This window comes from Pseudonaja textilis, chromosome 3 (genome assembly GCF_049901715.1).
Source record: "Pseudonaja textilis isolate UNSWEBS1 chromosome 3, rPseTex1.2, whole genome shotgun sequence".
Lineage (NCBI taxonomy): Eukaryota > Metazoa > Chordata > Lepidosauria > Squamata > Elapidae > Pseudonaja > Pseudonaja textilis.
The window spans coordinates 150,522,809-150,540,362 of record NC_141992.1 but is presented as its reverse complement, the minus strand read 5'-3'; the positions used below and the strand labels follow the sequence as shown (position 1 = coordinate 150,540,362).

General features: G+C 37.7%; 1 protein-coding gene across 2 annotated transcripts in view; it reads left to right on the top strand.

Annotated features, from left to right (window-relative positions):
• The first annotated feature begins 8,847 nt into the window (after positions 1-8,847).
• VAPA (VAMP associated protein A) overlaps positions 8,848-17,554 on the top strand; it is a 33,718-nt gene continuing 25,011 nt past the window's right edge. For both annotated transcript variants that reach the window (XM_026699400.2, XM_026699399.2), the window contains exon 1: positions 8,848-8,962. In XM_026699400.2, the coding sequence (XP_026555185.1) occupies positions 8,887-8,962 (76 nt within the window). In that variant the 5' untranslated portion in view covers positions 8,848-8,886. The remainder of the gene's footprint in view (positions 8,963-17,554) is intronic.

Genomic DNA, 17,554 nt, shown 5'->3' with positions numbered 1-17,554 from the left:
GTGCCATGTAAATCTTGATCTGGAGTCTATTGGTCCTCAATAACACAAAAGAAGCTCAGATTGAATCCCAGCAAATTGAGCTGTTCTTTTTTTTAAAAAAGTCATAATGAAACAGATAATTAATCTTGATCTAATCGTTATGCTAGATAGAGGTAATACTTTCTCTGAAGGAGCTAGTCCACAATTGGATGGTTCTGTTGCACTTTACAACTGCTAAAACAACAGATGGAGATTATGGCCAGGGCAGAATTTAGAGACTCTAACGGTAGTGACTCATCACTTCAGAAATATTAATATAATATGCTCTTAGTCTTTGATGACAATCCAGAAACAGCAGTTGGTACAAAATATGATTGGACTGGATAAGAGCCACTTCTGTAATGTAATTGTTTTGTAATGCCGCTATTAACAATAAATTTTCAAATACAATGCTAGTTTTTGCACTATAAAATTATGGCTTGGTTCCTAGTATTTGAGGAACTATTTTCAAAGTATTTCTGCTCTTTCCATGTACATTTCCCGAAGGGAATGCTTCGAATTCAATTGAAATAATATGGATATTTTGGGCCCAAAAAGTCCTACTTTGTGATGCCATCAAAGCTGTGAAAAACTTTGCCACTGAAAGTTTGCCTGAATTTCTACCCATCTTTCATGGGACAGCCAGGACATTTTTATTCAAGCAGACATGGGGAAGTTTTTTGGATTGAGTGATCTGATTGGGGAATTCTTATTTCTTATAGTGTTAATTTTACATTAAAATTGGGCCATATGTTTTTATATCTTTCGTGGGTTGATTTGGTTGTTTTACAATATTGATATTGTAATTTGCCAAGTTGTTGTATTGGCATAGTAGAGGTTTATTATGGGATTTCATAATTAGTTTTTAATTCACTCAGAGTCTAGGATTCTGGGTAGCATAAAAATGCATGTAATAAATAATTTCCCGAAGACCATAAAAAGTTCATACTTCTACCATTTTGCCCAATACAATAATATATATGAAGTGGAGTATAAAATCCTTAAAAGATAAGTAAGTATTCTGGGTCAATGAAAGGCCTCATCCAGCATTCTTATTCCATAATGTCCAACCAGTTGGCTACAGAAAGTCAATAAACAACATGTAATGGCATCTTCTGTCTGAAAGCTTCTATTTGGAGAAGAAAGTGGATGGAAGTTGATGAGTCTTAAGAAGGCTCTCCACTTAGTTCTCCACATCCTACACACAAATAGCATCCACCCCAAGAAAATGACTCATGGATTTTATAGGGTTACCTCTGTAATAAAGGATAAGGCTAATTTCCTATAACCGATTAAAATGGCAATGCTGTATAGACATACAAAATAGAAATTCTATTTTTGTTTTGCTGAAATATTCAAAATAAAATAGATAAAATGTCATACTAATGGTTAATGACAATATATTTTCCTTGGAAGGCCTGAATAATGGAGCTGAAATGGAGCTGGAAGGGATCTTAGAGATCCCAACTTCTTGATCACTGCAGAAATTGCAGTGCATAATGCAGCTGAAGACTTTCTGCCAGATGATTACCCAATCTGCTAAAGGATCTCCAAGCAATTGAAGGCTTGATTTTATCTTATGTCAGTCAGTAGTAGAGACCCAGGCATTGAAAGTCACTAAAGTAACAGGTGATACCTCTCTTGTGTTTGGGGGCCACAGAAGTAGAATATTGCTTATTAAAAATTGGACACTATAGTAACAATGAAATAACTCATATTTTCTATATGAAATGGGGCAAAGAAATCACTTGAAAATAAATTAGAGCTTACTAGGACTCATTAGGGCTCATGGCAATATATCTAGAGAAACCATTTTTGTGCTGATTCTATTCTGTAAAGGGCTTACATCATCAGGCTTCTGAAATAAATCCTCTTAAGTATTACATAGACCCACCAGTTCACCCAGACGTGTTTATGTAATTGTGGCTAAGCTTCAAGTATTGAGATAGATAGCTGTATTGGGGCCAAATAATCCTTGGCATAATGTTTCTTCTTATATTCTTAAAGGCTATTTTAGTAGGGTTAACAAATAATAAAAAGAAGAGTACAAGAACTGAAAAAAGGAAGGACATAAAAACACATTAATGTATGTAGAGTGTATCAGTTACAAGCTGCAATGTAGAAATTTCTCATTAGTATCACTGTCATGGTGGCCTATAAATAATTCAACAGAAGACTCAGCAATTCCAACTACAGCATTATACAAGCCAGCTGAAAGGAAATAAATATTTCATAACTTCTGATTTTTTTTTAATATAAAACTGGCAGGAAACTGAAAGGATTGTGTCAGAAAGACCAAAGTTTAAAATAAGGTAAATCTTGGGAGAAATACCTAAAACAAGAAAACTATAATTTGGGAACAGAAATAAAAGAGAGGCAAAGAAGCTGTGGGTCTGTTGCAAGGAGAAAGGACCAGATTAATTAAAGCCTGGGGTACTAAAAGAATAAGGATGATTATGAAACTGCTTGTAATAATGACTCCTGAAAGATTATTGAGGTCTCAAAAAAAGGAATGGTTATAAAATTTGCAGATGACACGAAACTAAGGGAATGGTAACACTCCAGAAAAAAAAGGAGAATCAGAAAGATCTAGATACATTTGAGGACTAGGTCAAAAATAACACAATGAGATTTAATAGGGAGAAATATGAAATCCTCCATGTGAAAAAGAAAAAAAGGCAAATGTATAGAATAGAGGAAATCTGGCTTGGTAGTTGTTAGGAATGATAGTCACCTAACAGGTGGGTTGGCAATATATAAACCAGGAATAGTTATTTAATGCTGTTGTATCTTTAAGAGAGTGCTGTAATTGTGATTATCTGAGGTTCCTCCAATGACCATAAGAAACTTGGTTTCTCTCTCCTTGCATTTCCTGTTGCCTTTTGCCTGATCGTCATTCTGCTTGAAGTGCTGTGAGTCTTGCAACTGTTCGCAACTGTTTACTGAACTTTGTTTATGATACTGGACTTCGTTGTTAGATTATCCCTGGACTGATTGTATTGAATACTACCTGCTATAACCCTGTATGATTTGGACTGTTTGTTGGACTTTGTTTACCTGTTTCCTGGAAGTAAAACCTACATTTTACTATTAGTGTATCTGTATGCTGGTCGTGTGTTATTCTCACCACTCGCACTACTTTTCCCTGAGTGCACTCATTCTCCTAATGGGGAATACCTCAACAGTAGTCATGTATGTGAAAAGATCTGGTTGTTTCAAAAGCTCAGTGGGAGCCAAGTATAGTTCACCTAAAAAGACCAATGTTATCACATAGGCTCTTATAAGTCCATCTACAGATAAGCTGACCTTCAAAATTTTAACCAACACAATAAAAATCACCACCCGTCAATAAGCTGACGCATACTTTTCATAGTATTTTGGCTAAAGCCTCATAGGTCTTTATATGGATGATTTAAGTACTGTATGTATAGGAAATATGATATTTTAAAAAACATATTATTGTACAATATATGCTCTAGGTCTAGGATAAGCCTATCCACAGATAAGCCAAACCCAACTTTGGCTTATCTTGCCAAATTAAAGCTATATCCTTTTAACCTGCTAGATATTTCCTATGGGATTCGGGGGGGTGGGGTACCCTGAACCTCTTACCTCTTCTACCATCTAGTTCAGGATTGGATAGCCTCTTAACTTGGGGCAATTTTGAGAAAATTCTGTATTTCCAAATCTTTTCCCCACTGCTCCTCCAGTTGCAGAGTTAGGTCCAGGGGTGGGATTCTACCAGTTTGCACCTATTCGCTAGAACCGGTTGTTAATATTCTAAGCAGTTCGGAGAACCGGTTGTTAGAAGAAATTACTGGCCTAATCCTGTAAGGAAGGCAGGAAGGAAACATTCTGGTGTTGCTTACAGAAACTGCCTCTTCATTAACCTTTATTACATTCTTGGCAGGACTAGACTTCCTGTCTCAGGAACTTCTCTGGAGTTTTTTCCCCCTCCTTTGCTGGTACTTTGCTTGTGTGGAGTGACCATTCAAAGTTACAATGGTACTGAAAAAAGTGACTTATGACCATTTTTCACACTTACGACTGTTGCAGCATCCCCACAATCATGAGAAGCCAGACGAGGAGATGCATGCCTCAATGTGAGTGATACTGAGTTGGCCACACCCAGCCAATAACATGACCACCAAGCCATGTCCACCCAGTCACATGACCACCAAGCCACACCCACCAACTAAGCCATGCCCACAGAATCAGTTGTTAAAAATTTTGAATCCCACCCCTGGTTAGGTCCCGCTTAGAATATTGTATCCAGTTCCGGCATTGCAGTCTAAAAAGGACAATAATAAAAAAATGACAGATACAAGAAAAAGGTGAGGACAGATTTCTATTGCCTCAAAGATCAGAGCAGAACCAGTAGATTGAAACCACAGGGAAGTAGATTCAGATTAGATATTAGCCAGAATTTCTAAAAGATAAGAGCTATCAAACAATTGAATTCATTGCCTCATGAAGTGATGTGTTCCCCTTTAATGGAGGTCTTTGGAGGCTTGATAAGCATCTGTGTAAAATGCTTTAGCAGTTCCTGCATTGAGCTGGAGCAGAAGCTGAGGTGGTATTCAGCAGATTCTGACCAGTTCTGGAGAACCGGTAATGGAAATTTTGAGTAGTTTGGAGAACCAGCAAATCCCATCTCTGACTGGAGATTTTACAGTATCCTTCTCCTGCCACGCCCACAAGCCACACCCACAGAACTGGTAGTAAAAAAATCTGAATCCCATTGCAGAAGGCCTCTGAGGACACATCCAGCACTATGATTCTATGATATGTCACAGAGGAGCTTGCATGCAATTATGCAACTTATTCATAATAAATTCAATATAGAATAAATCCATGCTAATTAATTAAAAATGTATTTATTTGTTGGGTTTTTCTATCACTTTTTTTTCATGAGCTCAGGATAGCATGTATAGCATTACTTCTTGAATGTAATCCTGAACGGGTTTTTGACTTCTTAGTTTCACTGAGAGAAAAATGAATTTAGATAATTGCCATTCACAACTCATCTTTCACATTGTATTTACTTAAATTATGACAAGATATGGTTTTGAAGCCTCCAAATATAATTTTTCCAAATTTTCCAAATAAATAAATAAATGATGCTAAAGCTGTTCTCTAAATCAGAATTCCTTATTTGTGCAAAAGTTTGGAGGAAGTTAAGTTTACACATCACTCTGTGCTAAAATAATGTCTAGCTTACCCAAATCATGTTTCTTCCACCACTGAGGAGCTGTCCTTTTAAGAACTATAATTCAAAGTGGCAAGACTGTTTTTATGCTTACATTCATTAATGCTTGATTACTCTGATGGCAGAAGCAAATAAGGAACAGAAGTGGCATTTTCCACAATAAATGTTGGTTCATTCTGTATTATGTATTCACAAATGCATTTCTTCTATGTGACTGCTTTCAGTGATATCTAATTTAAGTTTCCTTGAACCCAAGATACCATCAAATTTCTAACCAAGGAATATAAAAAACCTGGGATGTTCCTAACCATATGTCTATACATTCAGAAGAGTCCTCTACAAGATGACCTATAAACAGGTAGCATTCATTTGACAGTACAGGTAGCCCTTGACTTATAATCGTTCATTTAGTGACCATTCAAAGTTACCATGGGACTGAAAAATGTGACTTATGAACATTTTTCACACTTATAATCCTTGCAGCATCCCCATAATCATGTGATCAAATTCAGATGCTTGGCAACTGGTTCATATTTATGACTGTTGCTGTGTGCCCAAGGTCATGTGATAACCTTTTGTGACCTCTCAAGCAAAGATTCACTGACATATCAACTGTGGTGATTCATTTAACAACTATAGCAAGAAAGATCATAAAATGGGGCAAAACTCACTTAAATGTCTCACTTAACAACAAAATTTGGGGTTCAGTTGTGGCTGTAAGTTGAGAACTATCTGTATATTGCTTCTGAAATAAACATTAGATTAACCATGACTGAATGCAAGTCCTAAAGACTACCTCAAACAAGGTATGACTGGGATGGGATCTGGGATGACCCTTATGTTGAAAAGGATTCAAGAGACAGTTTAGTTAATAGATACTTGCAGCCTTATCAGTAACAAGATTTCCATCCTTGACAGTTCACAGAAAGTCCATTAGAAATTATGAAAGGCATTAATTGTCTTACAGAAATCACTCCTAAATGAGACAATTCCAGTGCTGAAAGCCTTTCTTTTCAGTAAGTCTTCATAGGAAGATCCTGTCTGATTTGTGGCTGTGAAAAGGATTGCTTTTTGGTCTGAGTCAACTTTCAAGAGCTTGACATTACTGTGAGGTACATTTATTAAAGAGTGCAATTCAGTTTGGTAATTTTTGCAAATACTGCCTATTATTGAAATGAAAATCTCTGCTTGACGTTAGACTGCATATGATTTGATAACATTTTGTAAAATATATTTTCCTTCCCAGAAGTCATTATTTTGTTTAATTCATTTCCTCGTTTTTAATTCATACTTTGGAAAGAGTGATCTGCAGACAGTAAATTATTGGGTATCTTCAGTTTCCTATCTGATCAATGTTAGGGCAGTTTACATGTCAACTGTATGAATCTATACACTTGTCCAGAGACAGATGCCGGCTCATGTCGTGTTTTTAAAATTGGCTGCTAAACTGAAAGGGTTCAATCATTGGTGGTCAGTTATACATGCGGCCCAATATTTTACTGTGCATTTTCTTCATTATAAATATTGGACTTTCCCTTTTGACAGTTGGAACCTTAATTTAAAATTAAATCACACTATCACCTCAGTGTGGCCTATTCCCAGACAAATGTAAGCGCTTGATCATAAGATAAATAGTATGTGATATTCCTTTGGCCATTAAGCATCACTTTTGTGATATGGCGCAGCACTACTTTAAAAAATGCCATCACTCTGCTAAATCACTAATTCCCACAACTGTCAAACGACTTAGTAAGACTGTATTACTATTATTCTTCTTATCCTTCCTATTACCTATCTCCTCCCACTTATGACTATAACCTTGTTGCTTGTATCTTAATGTAATCTTACGATTTACATTGTTTTATTTAGTTTCCTAGTATGATTTGATTATTCAGTATCCTATGACTATTACTAAGTGTTGTATCTTACGATTCCCGATGAATGTGTTTTTTTCCTTTTTATGTACACTGAGAGCATATGCACCAAAGACAAAATTCCTTGTGTGTTACAATGACACTTAGCCAATAAAGAATTCTAGTCTAGTCTAGTCTAGGCAGCACTGAAGTTAGAATATTGTAATGCTATAATTTAATTTGTTTACAATTGCTTTAATATAATATGTAAAGCCAACCAATTCTGGTTTGTTTAATATATTATAATCAAACTGTGGCTTAGCACTCTTTGCAGTGAGCCTTATTCTGGAAAGGATGGAGTAAGGCAGGTCTTTTTTTTCTTTTTGCACCTTTTGCTCTTAATATTCATTTATATTAGTGTTTTATAAAGTAAGCAGTCAAAAGCTTATCAGAACAAAGAGCACCAATTCTGCAGAGCAAACAAGTTGGTCAGTTGTGAACTGATGTTAAGGATGTTAAGTATTAAACAGAGGCAACGCTACAGGGGCTGCAAGCATCGGGACGACTAGCCTTTACAGTGTGTTAGCCCAGGTATATGCAGCCTTCATTATCCGAATTTTTCTCTAAGATAAACGCACATTACACTGTATTCGATTCTTTTAGCGTGGGAAAAATGCCCCCTTTTAAAATCTTGATTAAAGTTAACAAAGATTCTTCTGCGTTATGTTAGTGTGACATAAAGGGAGATTTGGTTTGCGTTTCATTGAGAAGCTAATCACCAACGAGAGCGCTATCAGCACTGCAAAATCTCAGGCTACCACTATTTCTACGTGGTCGCTCAGAGTCGAAAACAACTCGATGGCACAAAATAAGCAGTACAAATTTCTTTGACGACACTTAAAGGTCGTCTGGATTTGTGCAGCCCCAGTTCAGGGTCTTCCCCTTTGAGCCGTGCCGGAGAACTGGAGCCGACTAGCACTCCCAAAAGTCGAGAGCCGAATTCGTCAAAGGTAACGAAGGGCGCGCAACGTAACTCCCCTTTCCCGTTTACTTGAAGACTACAATTCCCAGCATGCATCTGAAGGAAATTCGGGTACGCGCTGTTCGCGTGGAGTTTCAGCAATCCAAGCCGCTTTCTTTCGGCGACGTTGAAGCTTCCGACGCTTAACGTCCTTGAGTCAAATTTTCTCCTTTCGGGTTAGCCGAGTCGTCAGGCGCTGCTCCCTCTGCAGAGGAAACCCTCCCGACTGACTCTTTGCCTTTGGGCTTTACGTTCCCTCGCGCGTGACAGTTCCCGGAGCGGCGCCGATCCCCCAACAAGCGAAGCTGTCAACCAACGAGAGCCGGGAGAGAGAGAAGGGGGTGGTGGAAGGGGGGAGCGCGCGGAGTCGGTGTTTTGTCTGGGCTCGCGCCTGGCGCGGTTCCCCGCACGGCTTTGGCGCGCGGGTGCTCGAACTCCTCGGCCGCTGTCCTCGTGCCCGCGCCAGAGTTGGCGTTGATCGCAGTGCGCTGGGGAGCCAGTGAGTCAGTTGCTCCGGGGGCAGCGAAGGGAGGCGGGGGTGGGGGTGGGGGGAAAAGGGTGAGGACAGCAACGCAAAAGCAGCGGCTGACCCCGCGCGCTTCTGCGCCCGCCTGCTTTTCGGGGCTACGAGGAGGGGGCGGCTGCGAGCCTTGCCGCCGCAAGTCCTCCTCGGAAGGCTCCCCCTCCTCCTCCTCCTCCTCCTGCCCCAGCGGAACGTCCTCCCTCCCTCCCTCCTCCCGCCCGCCCTCTCCTTCCTCCTGGAGTCAGCGAACGTGTGAGCAGCGATGGCGGCCGCCGGAGTGCTGGCGAAGCACGAGCAGATTCTGGTGCTCGATCCGCCCACCGACCTCAAATTCAAAGGTACGGTAATCGAAAGGCCGGTGGAGGGCTGGAGAGCCGAGAGCGAGAAGGCCGGGAGGGAAACCGTGTGCCTTCTCTGCCAGATCCTTCCCGCGCGCGAGAGCCTGCGGATGGGGGAAGAGAGCAGCCCGAAGAGGCCCCAGCTATTCCTTTTCCCCCTCCCGCACACCCCCTTCTGAGGGCCGAGAAGGAGGCTCGATTCGGGGGGAATAGGACGAAGCGCCGCAGTCGCCATTTTGCTCTTCTCTTGTCTTTACGACACCCCCTCCCCGCCTCTCCCGCCCCAATTCCCGGTGGCTTTGCTGTAGTGAGCGGTAAAAGGCTGCGGTTCGCTGGCTTTCCTTCCGAAGTCGCCTCTGGTTGCTGCTCCCCCCTCAGCGGCTGCTCGAGGTCCGCCAGTGGAAGGGGAGGAGAGGGAGAGCCCAAGCGCTTTTGGCAGGAGCTGCCTTAAGGCGTTCCTTGCCTTTTTGCTGCACCGCAGCACCCTCCGTCCCTGAGCCCCGGGACGCTCGGCTGCCAGCGACCCGCGGCGTCCCTCCTGCTCTGAGGCGGGAATGGCCCGTGTCACAGGCATGACACCGAGTCTTTCCCGGTTGTCTTTTCCCCGACCCTCCTCTGTTGGCTAGGAGAGGCCCAAGTTGCAGAAAATGCCCTGCTTGTGGGACTGGTGGTAGCTCTCCACGCCGCGTCTTGCATTTTCAGAGCTTGTGGTGGCCGGCTGTTTTTGTATCGGGGATGGCGAAGGGGGTTGCTTCCTTCCATTCAGTACACAGCGTACAATACAGTACTGTATGCAGCGCATGATCGCGGCGGTTTGTCCGTGCGGGTATATATACGGCCGTAAAAGAGTGGCGATACCTTGCACCAACACCCTTTGATGTGTCATGTATGTACTTCGTTCAGGGCGTTTTCCACTGCAACGCTTATGCTCTTTTGCATTTTGAACTTTATAAGTTGCACTCGTGTTCAGATAGATGGCTCGATTTAAAGGGAGTTCCAGCTGCAGTTCGATAAAACGGCGTGGAAGACTCATAACTTTGTAAACCTTCGGTGCCTGTTGTATGCTTAGTACAGTAAATTCGGGTGTGAAATCCTATATAATAAAAACGTTACTTTATGATTGGCTCCATTAGAAGAAGAGCTATCAAATTATATCAATATCAAATTAGAGCAAGATAAAGGTAACTTAAAACAAGCATTTTTCCTTCTTCGTTTCTTCTTTCTTCTTCATCATTAGTTCCAGATGTTATAGATCATTTTAATTATGCTTTTTAACAGAATAAATTAGGTGTGGGAAATGGACTTGGGTATATAAGTCTTATAGCCCCTTTTGCTTTAAAAATAATAATTCTACAAAAACCTCCATAATATTTTTTTTATTTTGAAATTCAAAAATTGAATGAGTAGGGGCTTTAGGGACCAAAGTTTTAACTATGCAAACCTAAGCAGGAAAAGCATTCTGCTCAAAAGTGAATTGAATGTTGAGGAGGGATATGCAGGACAAGATAGTAGTACATTAGTTTTCTGAATTATTACAGGATTTGCCTTTTAATTGTTTACAGTTTAGGGAAAATAATGTGTTTTAAATGGATAGGACTTTAGAAAAAGTTCTGAAAGCTCTCATATGAACATTTTACTCATGTGAAATTGGCATAGGATCAAAAACATTTTTCCTATACAGTTCATGAAGTTTATATTTTTATGAACATGAGCGAATATATTCATATTTTTGAACTATCTATTTATTAATGTTTTTAGAAGAATCAGCATAAAGCTAGATGATCATTCTTGTTTCTGAGCATAGCTCAAATGGTAGAACATATAAATATTTTAAATATCTGTGGTTCATTCATTGATACTTTCAATGAAAGGAAACTAATGGGATTGTTAAGAGGAGTCTTTGTAGAAGCTTGGCAAGATAGACCATGAAGACATTTCAGTAGTGTCAACATGCAATATCCTGGGTTGTCTTTAAACCAGCAAGATCTACCAGGTGATAATCCTGTAACACCTAGTAGAGAAATATAGCTTTGAATCTTTTGTTCAGCTTTTGTAGATGGAAGAAGAACCATCTAACAACATAGATAAATGACTGCTTCTCCTAATTTATAAACTTTACAGCAATATCAACTTGAGGGTAAATTTTGGTCCCCAAGAGCAGCAAGCCAACTCAATTTCAACAGCACAAGGATTAGACTATTGTTGGCCTGTTATTTTGTAATTCACACAGCACCAATAATGGCAACTTTCACCCACTAAAATTAACTGATAGACATCCTTCATTTCTCCTGCATGACAACCAGTGGTGGGCTGCTGCTGGTTTGAACCGGTTCTAGTGTCTGGTACTTCCGACCATCAACTGGCCCCGCCCTCAGCCTATCCTGTCCTATATTTTCTTTCTGGCTCAGCTGATTCATGTGGCATGGTGATTTCTGTGCATCAGCTGTTCTACTTACAGGGCTAGCCTAGAAGGTAAGCAGCTGAGTGTCAAATTGCTGTATTTTGAACACTGCACGCAAGCGTGTTAGGTGCGCACTCACAGAACTGGTTGTTAAACCAGTTACAGCCCACCACTGATAACATGGTTATTCTGTCATTATCTGTGGTAGGGATACAAAGATCCTTTGGTCAATGTTGTGAAAAAGGAAAATTGATTCTTTAACAAAAGTCCTCAAAAGCATAATTGGTATATCAGTGACTGAACAAGTCAAATGCTTTAATTGTTGAGAAATTACTTTTCACTGATTGGAATGCAGGGACTCACATATTGCAGGTTGTCTAGAGGAATGCCACAATGTATTGTCCTTTCATTTCTGCAAAGTTGGCCATTATATTCCAACTCCACTAAAACTTTTTGAGGCAAAGTAGTTATGGGATAACTATTATTTGGGATTCCAGTGAGGTCTTACACTAACTGCAGCCCAGAGGATACAATCCAAGATTAGTCATGCAAGTCCCTAGATCTGTGTCTAACTCAGTTTTAAGACTGGAATTAGGAACAGGATATAGAAGCTAGGATTTGGATCATTATTTTTAATTACAGACTTAAAAGTACTCTAACCCGACAGATCTAACATCCCTCATTAACAAAGATAACTTCCAATCTATCTAGAAGCCTATGGCTTTTGTAATGAGCCAGTACAAAAGATGGGATATAATCAAGTAAAAAGATCATTGTAGGAGAACTTCCTTGATATAGGATGATAATATGTCATTAGTTTTAGCATCAAGGGTATATAAGTTCTGGAAACTCTTCTGCCACCAAACCAATCATTGTTTAATCACAAATAACAAACACTGCAGACAGAACATTTGCTCTGGCCAGATTCAATTCCTTCAGCAGTTATCGATGGTAAATATATAAAAAAAACCAGTTCCACAAATATCTTTGCCCTTGTAACTCCAATACCACAGAGAATGTTTAGCATGGTAGTAATACTTCCCTTCTTTTCATTCTCTTTAATTCTTAGTTTATTTTAACCACCATGTTTAACATATATTAATGTATACATATACATATATGTTCATCAAAGACTAATTTTACCTATGTGCCATACACATATGTAATACATTTCACTGAGCTCATGTTAAATGCTTTGGAGAAAGCATATTGAATGCTATGCGAAAGCAGCATGTTAACTTTGAGTGGCTCACAAAATATGTGAATATAAAAAAATTAAAAATATAAAACAGGTTTAAATTATAAAAAATTAAAGCAAACTATAATGATTTCTGCCTTTTTTGATGCAATTATGAATGAAAAAATCTTTTATTATAAGTTTAGCATTTGTCTACATTATTTCTTTAATCCTGTGTAATTCTAATCGTCAAATCCCCAAATCAACAATTTTTTCAGTCACCCCCAAAAAATCCAAAAGTGATTTCCAACTAGAAATAAAATTAATATATTCTTTACTTAAAGCTGTCAACTTTGCCATCTGTGTAAATTCCATCAGTTTCACTATCCATTCTTCATACTTTCTGTATACTCCATAGGTATTTGTAAACGTTCCATCTTCGTGCATAGAAAAGTTTCGCTGCTGTTTATCATATATAAAGTAAGTTTCCATAAAATGTTTCCATTTGTTTATCCACTGAACCCCAAATAAAAATTGAAACTAAATTATACCTTCATTTTTAAAATCTTCTTAATACATGCTCAGTCTTGGTATTTTCCATCTTTCTTGCTTGTCCACCAAGCTGAAAAAAAGTACCCTCAGTTTCATTTCATTCATTTCATTTCCAATAAATATTTGAAATTCCCTTGTATATATTCCACAAATTTTCCAGTGTCATATATCAGGAATACATCATTTTAAAAAAATCAGGATTATAATTTAATGTAAATTTAAACCCTTCCTTCCTCATACTCTCTCATTGACCCAACTGTATATTATATCCATTTTTGCCCATTTTATTATACAGAATTTCATTTGTTTATCCTGTTTCAAGTTTCAATAAAAGTTAGTACATTTTAGTAATAATACCATCATTTGTATACAATTCAACATTAAAATCAGTCTTAGTATTTTCAAGTTCATAAGTCTTGCCAATTTCCAAAGGCATTTAAAGTCTTTCAACTCCAGGTTTTCACTTAAATACTCATTGGAAAAAAATTAGCAGATCAGTTAAGTTAACCATTTCTTTTAAGTGTAATTTCCTTTCTAATAAAAGGTTTTTAGGGTACAACTATGAAGGAATTTTAGGAGAGATACTTCTGATTTATGCCAATTCAAAATTTTCAGTGTATGCCTAATAAAATGATAAATCTACAGTATAAATTCTATATTAACTTTTAACTTGATCATATCCTAGTAGTTGTGCCAAAAGGTCTTAAGTCATGTTCTTTCAGTTCCAATAGGTGTCTAATTTTTAAAATAACCCACTCTTTCACCCATATTAAACAGCAAGCTGCAAAATACAATTTCAAAATCTGGTCTTCTAACTCCTCTCTTTCTTTAGCATCCTGCAGCAGTTTGTATTTGCCGTAGTTCTCAGTTTCTTGCCTTGCCAAACAATTTTGGAAATATTTTTTTGCTGTTGCTTAAATATTACATCAGTCATCAGTGTAGGTATTGTCTGGAATAAAAATAACATTCTAGTTAAAAAACATTCATCTTAATCACAGAATTTCTTCCCAACAATGACAGTTAAGTCTTTCCCATTTCAACCTATCTTTTTAAACTTCATTCTATATTTTAATATTATTTTGAAATGACATGTAATTAATATTTTTAAAAACTGATTTTTTTTATCAAATTGCCTTGATTTTGTTTAGTCATATATTTACCAACAGCTTTTTTTTGTTTATTAATCACAAAATCTGCTAGTGCACCAAAATCTTTCAATCAAAAACTCATTATCAGCAAAAACTCTGAAGTCAAAGATCTCATTTTTAAAAAATATTTAGGCCCATTATCTTCTCATCTTGTCTAATATCTCTGTTTAAGAAGCAAAATAAACAACAAAGGGGACAGTGGACAACCTTATTCCCTTCTGGATATCACATGATTTAGTCAAACCACCATTAATTTTATTTAATCTATTTGTATCCTAAAAGGGATGTCGTGGCTCAGTGGCTAAGACACTGAGCTTGTCGATCAGAAAGGTCGACAGTTTGGCGGTTCTAATGCCTAGCACTGCATAACGGAGTGAGTTCCATTACTTGTCCCAGCTTCTGCCAACCTAGCAGTTTGAAAGCATGTAAAAAATGCAAGTAGAAAAATAGGAACCACTTTGGTGGGAAGGTAACAGCATTCCGTGCACCTTCGGCGTTTAGTCATGCCGGCCAAATGACCATGGAGACATCTTCAGACAGTGCAGGCTCTTTGGTTTTGTAATGGAGATGAGCACTGCCCCCTAGAGCCGGAAGTGACTAGTACGTATGTGCGAGGGGAACCTTTACTTTATTTGTAGCCTACCTTTATTATTTTTACAAATAATTCAAGGTGGTGGAAATATCCAACACACTTTCCTCTTCCTCCTCTTCCCACAACAACAGTCCTGTCAGGTGATTATCTAAAACTTTCTCTATGTTAAGAAAATTAATGCAGCTTGATTTCATTACATTGTTTGGCCATTCTGTTACATCCAGTACAGTTGTCATATTGTTTTTTAATTATCTTTTAGGTAGAAATCCACATTGAATAAGCACTTGTTTAGTTTGTCCACAAAAATTGATGAAAACACTAAAACAATCATTGTTCATGAAAAATTGGTTTATAATTCTTAATGGAAGATAAAATCATGCCCTTCCTTTGGTAACAATGTAAATATTGACTTTCCAAAATTCTCCTTGTAGAATGGAAAATATTAAATAATATTAAAAGTTTTTTAAAAAAGTTAATCTTGTTTTCATAATTTTGAAAAACCAGTAGCAACACATGGGTTAATGGGTTTGACCTAATATAAGAATTTTAGATATTTCAAGTAAAGTAAATTACTAATTTTATGTTACATGTATTAACTTCTTTTATTAAAGGGAATTGGGTGCAATACACACTCTGTATTACCTTTTTGTTTAATAAATCCATATAAGATATTCTTACAGATTATTAATATGTACGCTAGTTTATAACTACTAAATATTCATTGTTAGCTTGATATTGAGATTTTCTGTGAACATTGAATATGTGTTCAAGAGTATAGCTCACAATTGCTTATGGTATTACTAAGGAAAAACAACTGCAAATACAGTTGGTTACACAAGCGTAAAAAATAGTTAACCACTAAAAATAGTGATGTAAGATTAACTAGCATAGTTGGAGCCATAGGTAATGGAAAGTTGTTGCAACCAATCCCCTTCTAGCATACCCAGGAACTGTCCATACCCTTATTAGATTTAGAGAGCTATGACTATGGTGTAGCTTTCACAGGAGCTACAAAAGTACTTCTCTTTTTCCATAGGGGCTTCTAGATTTATCTATCTTACAGTTCCTGGTATGCTTTTCCAAGAACGATATTATTGGTATACTTTCCTTTGCCAAAAAGTTAAGATTCGAGAGGACAATAGTAAAATACTAAATTTAGTTGCTAAAATGCAAAAATTGTTCATTACATAGCAAATGTGTGTTTAGAAAATTTTAATTTGATTAGAAAATAGGTGTTAATAATTAGACCCTAAACGCCCATTATAAATACTTGCTTCTGAATCTCTAATAATATAAATGAAAATAGTTCTACATGTAATATGAGAAGTAGGTTTAAAGTATTAGGCAGTGCTGGTGGAGAAGTTAATTAAGTTGTACCATACATAGCAGATGGATGTGTTGCGTCTTAAGGATTCCTGGTTATTCACAGTAACAAACGAGGAAAATATCTATAAAACAAAAACATAGAACCAGTAAAAATGTTTAGGACAATCTACCCCAATGTTTGCAATGTTTTAACAGTTATTAATACGTTCTTCAAATCTCAAGCAATATACAATTCTACTCTTAAATGCCTTAGATTGAATGAATATCAGAATAGACCTTAGCAGTTACATAATAGTAATAGCAATAACATACTATAGACTTATATACCACTTCACAATGCTTTACAGCCCTCTCTAAATAGTTTACAGAGTCAGCATATTGCCCCCAGCAGTCTGGGTCCTCTTTTTACTAACTTCGGAAGGATAGAAGGCTGAGTCACTCTTGGGCCAGTCAGAATTGAACTCCTGGCAGTGAGCAGTGACTTAGTTTGCAATATTGCATACTAACCACTGTATCACCACAGTTATCACATTTCTTATGAGTGTTGCTTTTAGTAATTGGCAGACCAAGAGATTTGTCAATTCATGGGTATAATACACTGAATGAAATGAGTGGATTAAGGTCATTTAGTAGTAGTAGTGAGTGGCTAGCTGGGTTGTGTATATGCAGCTGGAAAGTTTTGATCTGCTTTGGTCCCATCATCCTTCTGCTGGGGTACTTGGCATAGCTTTTGGTTATGATTTAGTATACTTTAACATTATTACCACTTGCTGGAGGAAATAAATGTTTTAACCATTCAACTTGTATGAAAGATGAGGTTCTTATAGCCCAGCCAAATTAACTCAGCTGCAAGACTGAGCACGATAATAATTATGATGCAATTCTTTATAGCAAGGGTCTTCAAACTTGGCAAGTTTAAGACTTGTGGAATTCTTGAGGTAACATGACTGGGGGAGGAATTCTGGGAGTTGAAGTCCACAAGTCATAAATCTGTCAAGTTTGAAGACCCCTGCTTTATAGCATCACTTTCTGGTTCTAGCAAGGTTGAGGTTTATGGCCAGATAACAGCAGCTTAATTGCCTTGTGAAGAAGTGAAAACATGATCATTAGTCTTAGTATTTAAAAATATTGTTAAAAATAAGGAAAAGTTAACATTTTTTAGCTTGGGTACCTAAAATAAGGCATTTAAAATGCTATGGGAAAGCAGGCACAGATCGAAATAAATGAATCTGAGGCACAAAGAAGTTAAGATGGAGCAAATAATTCTTTAGTTATAACAAAAACTAATAAACTTCTGATAGAAAAATTAGAGGCAACTTCCTTGAAATAGGTAACAATTACTTTCCAGATATAGTATTTAGCATATCTTAAAACAATGTTTGGGAAGATAATGGCC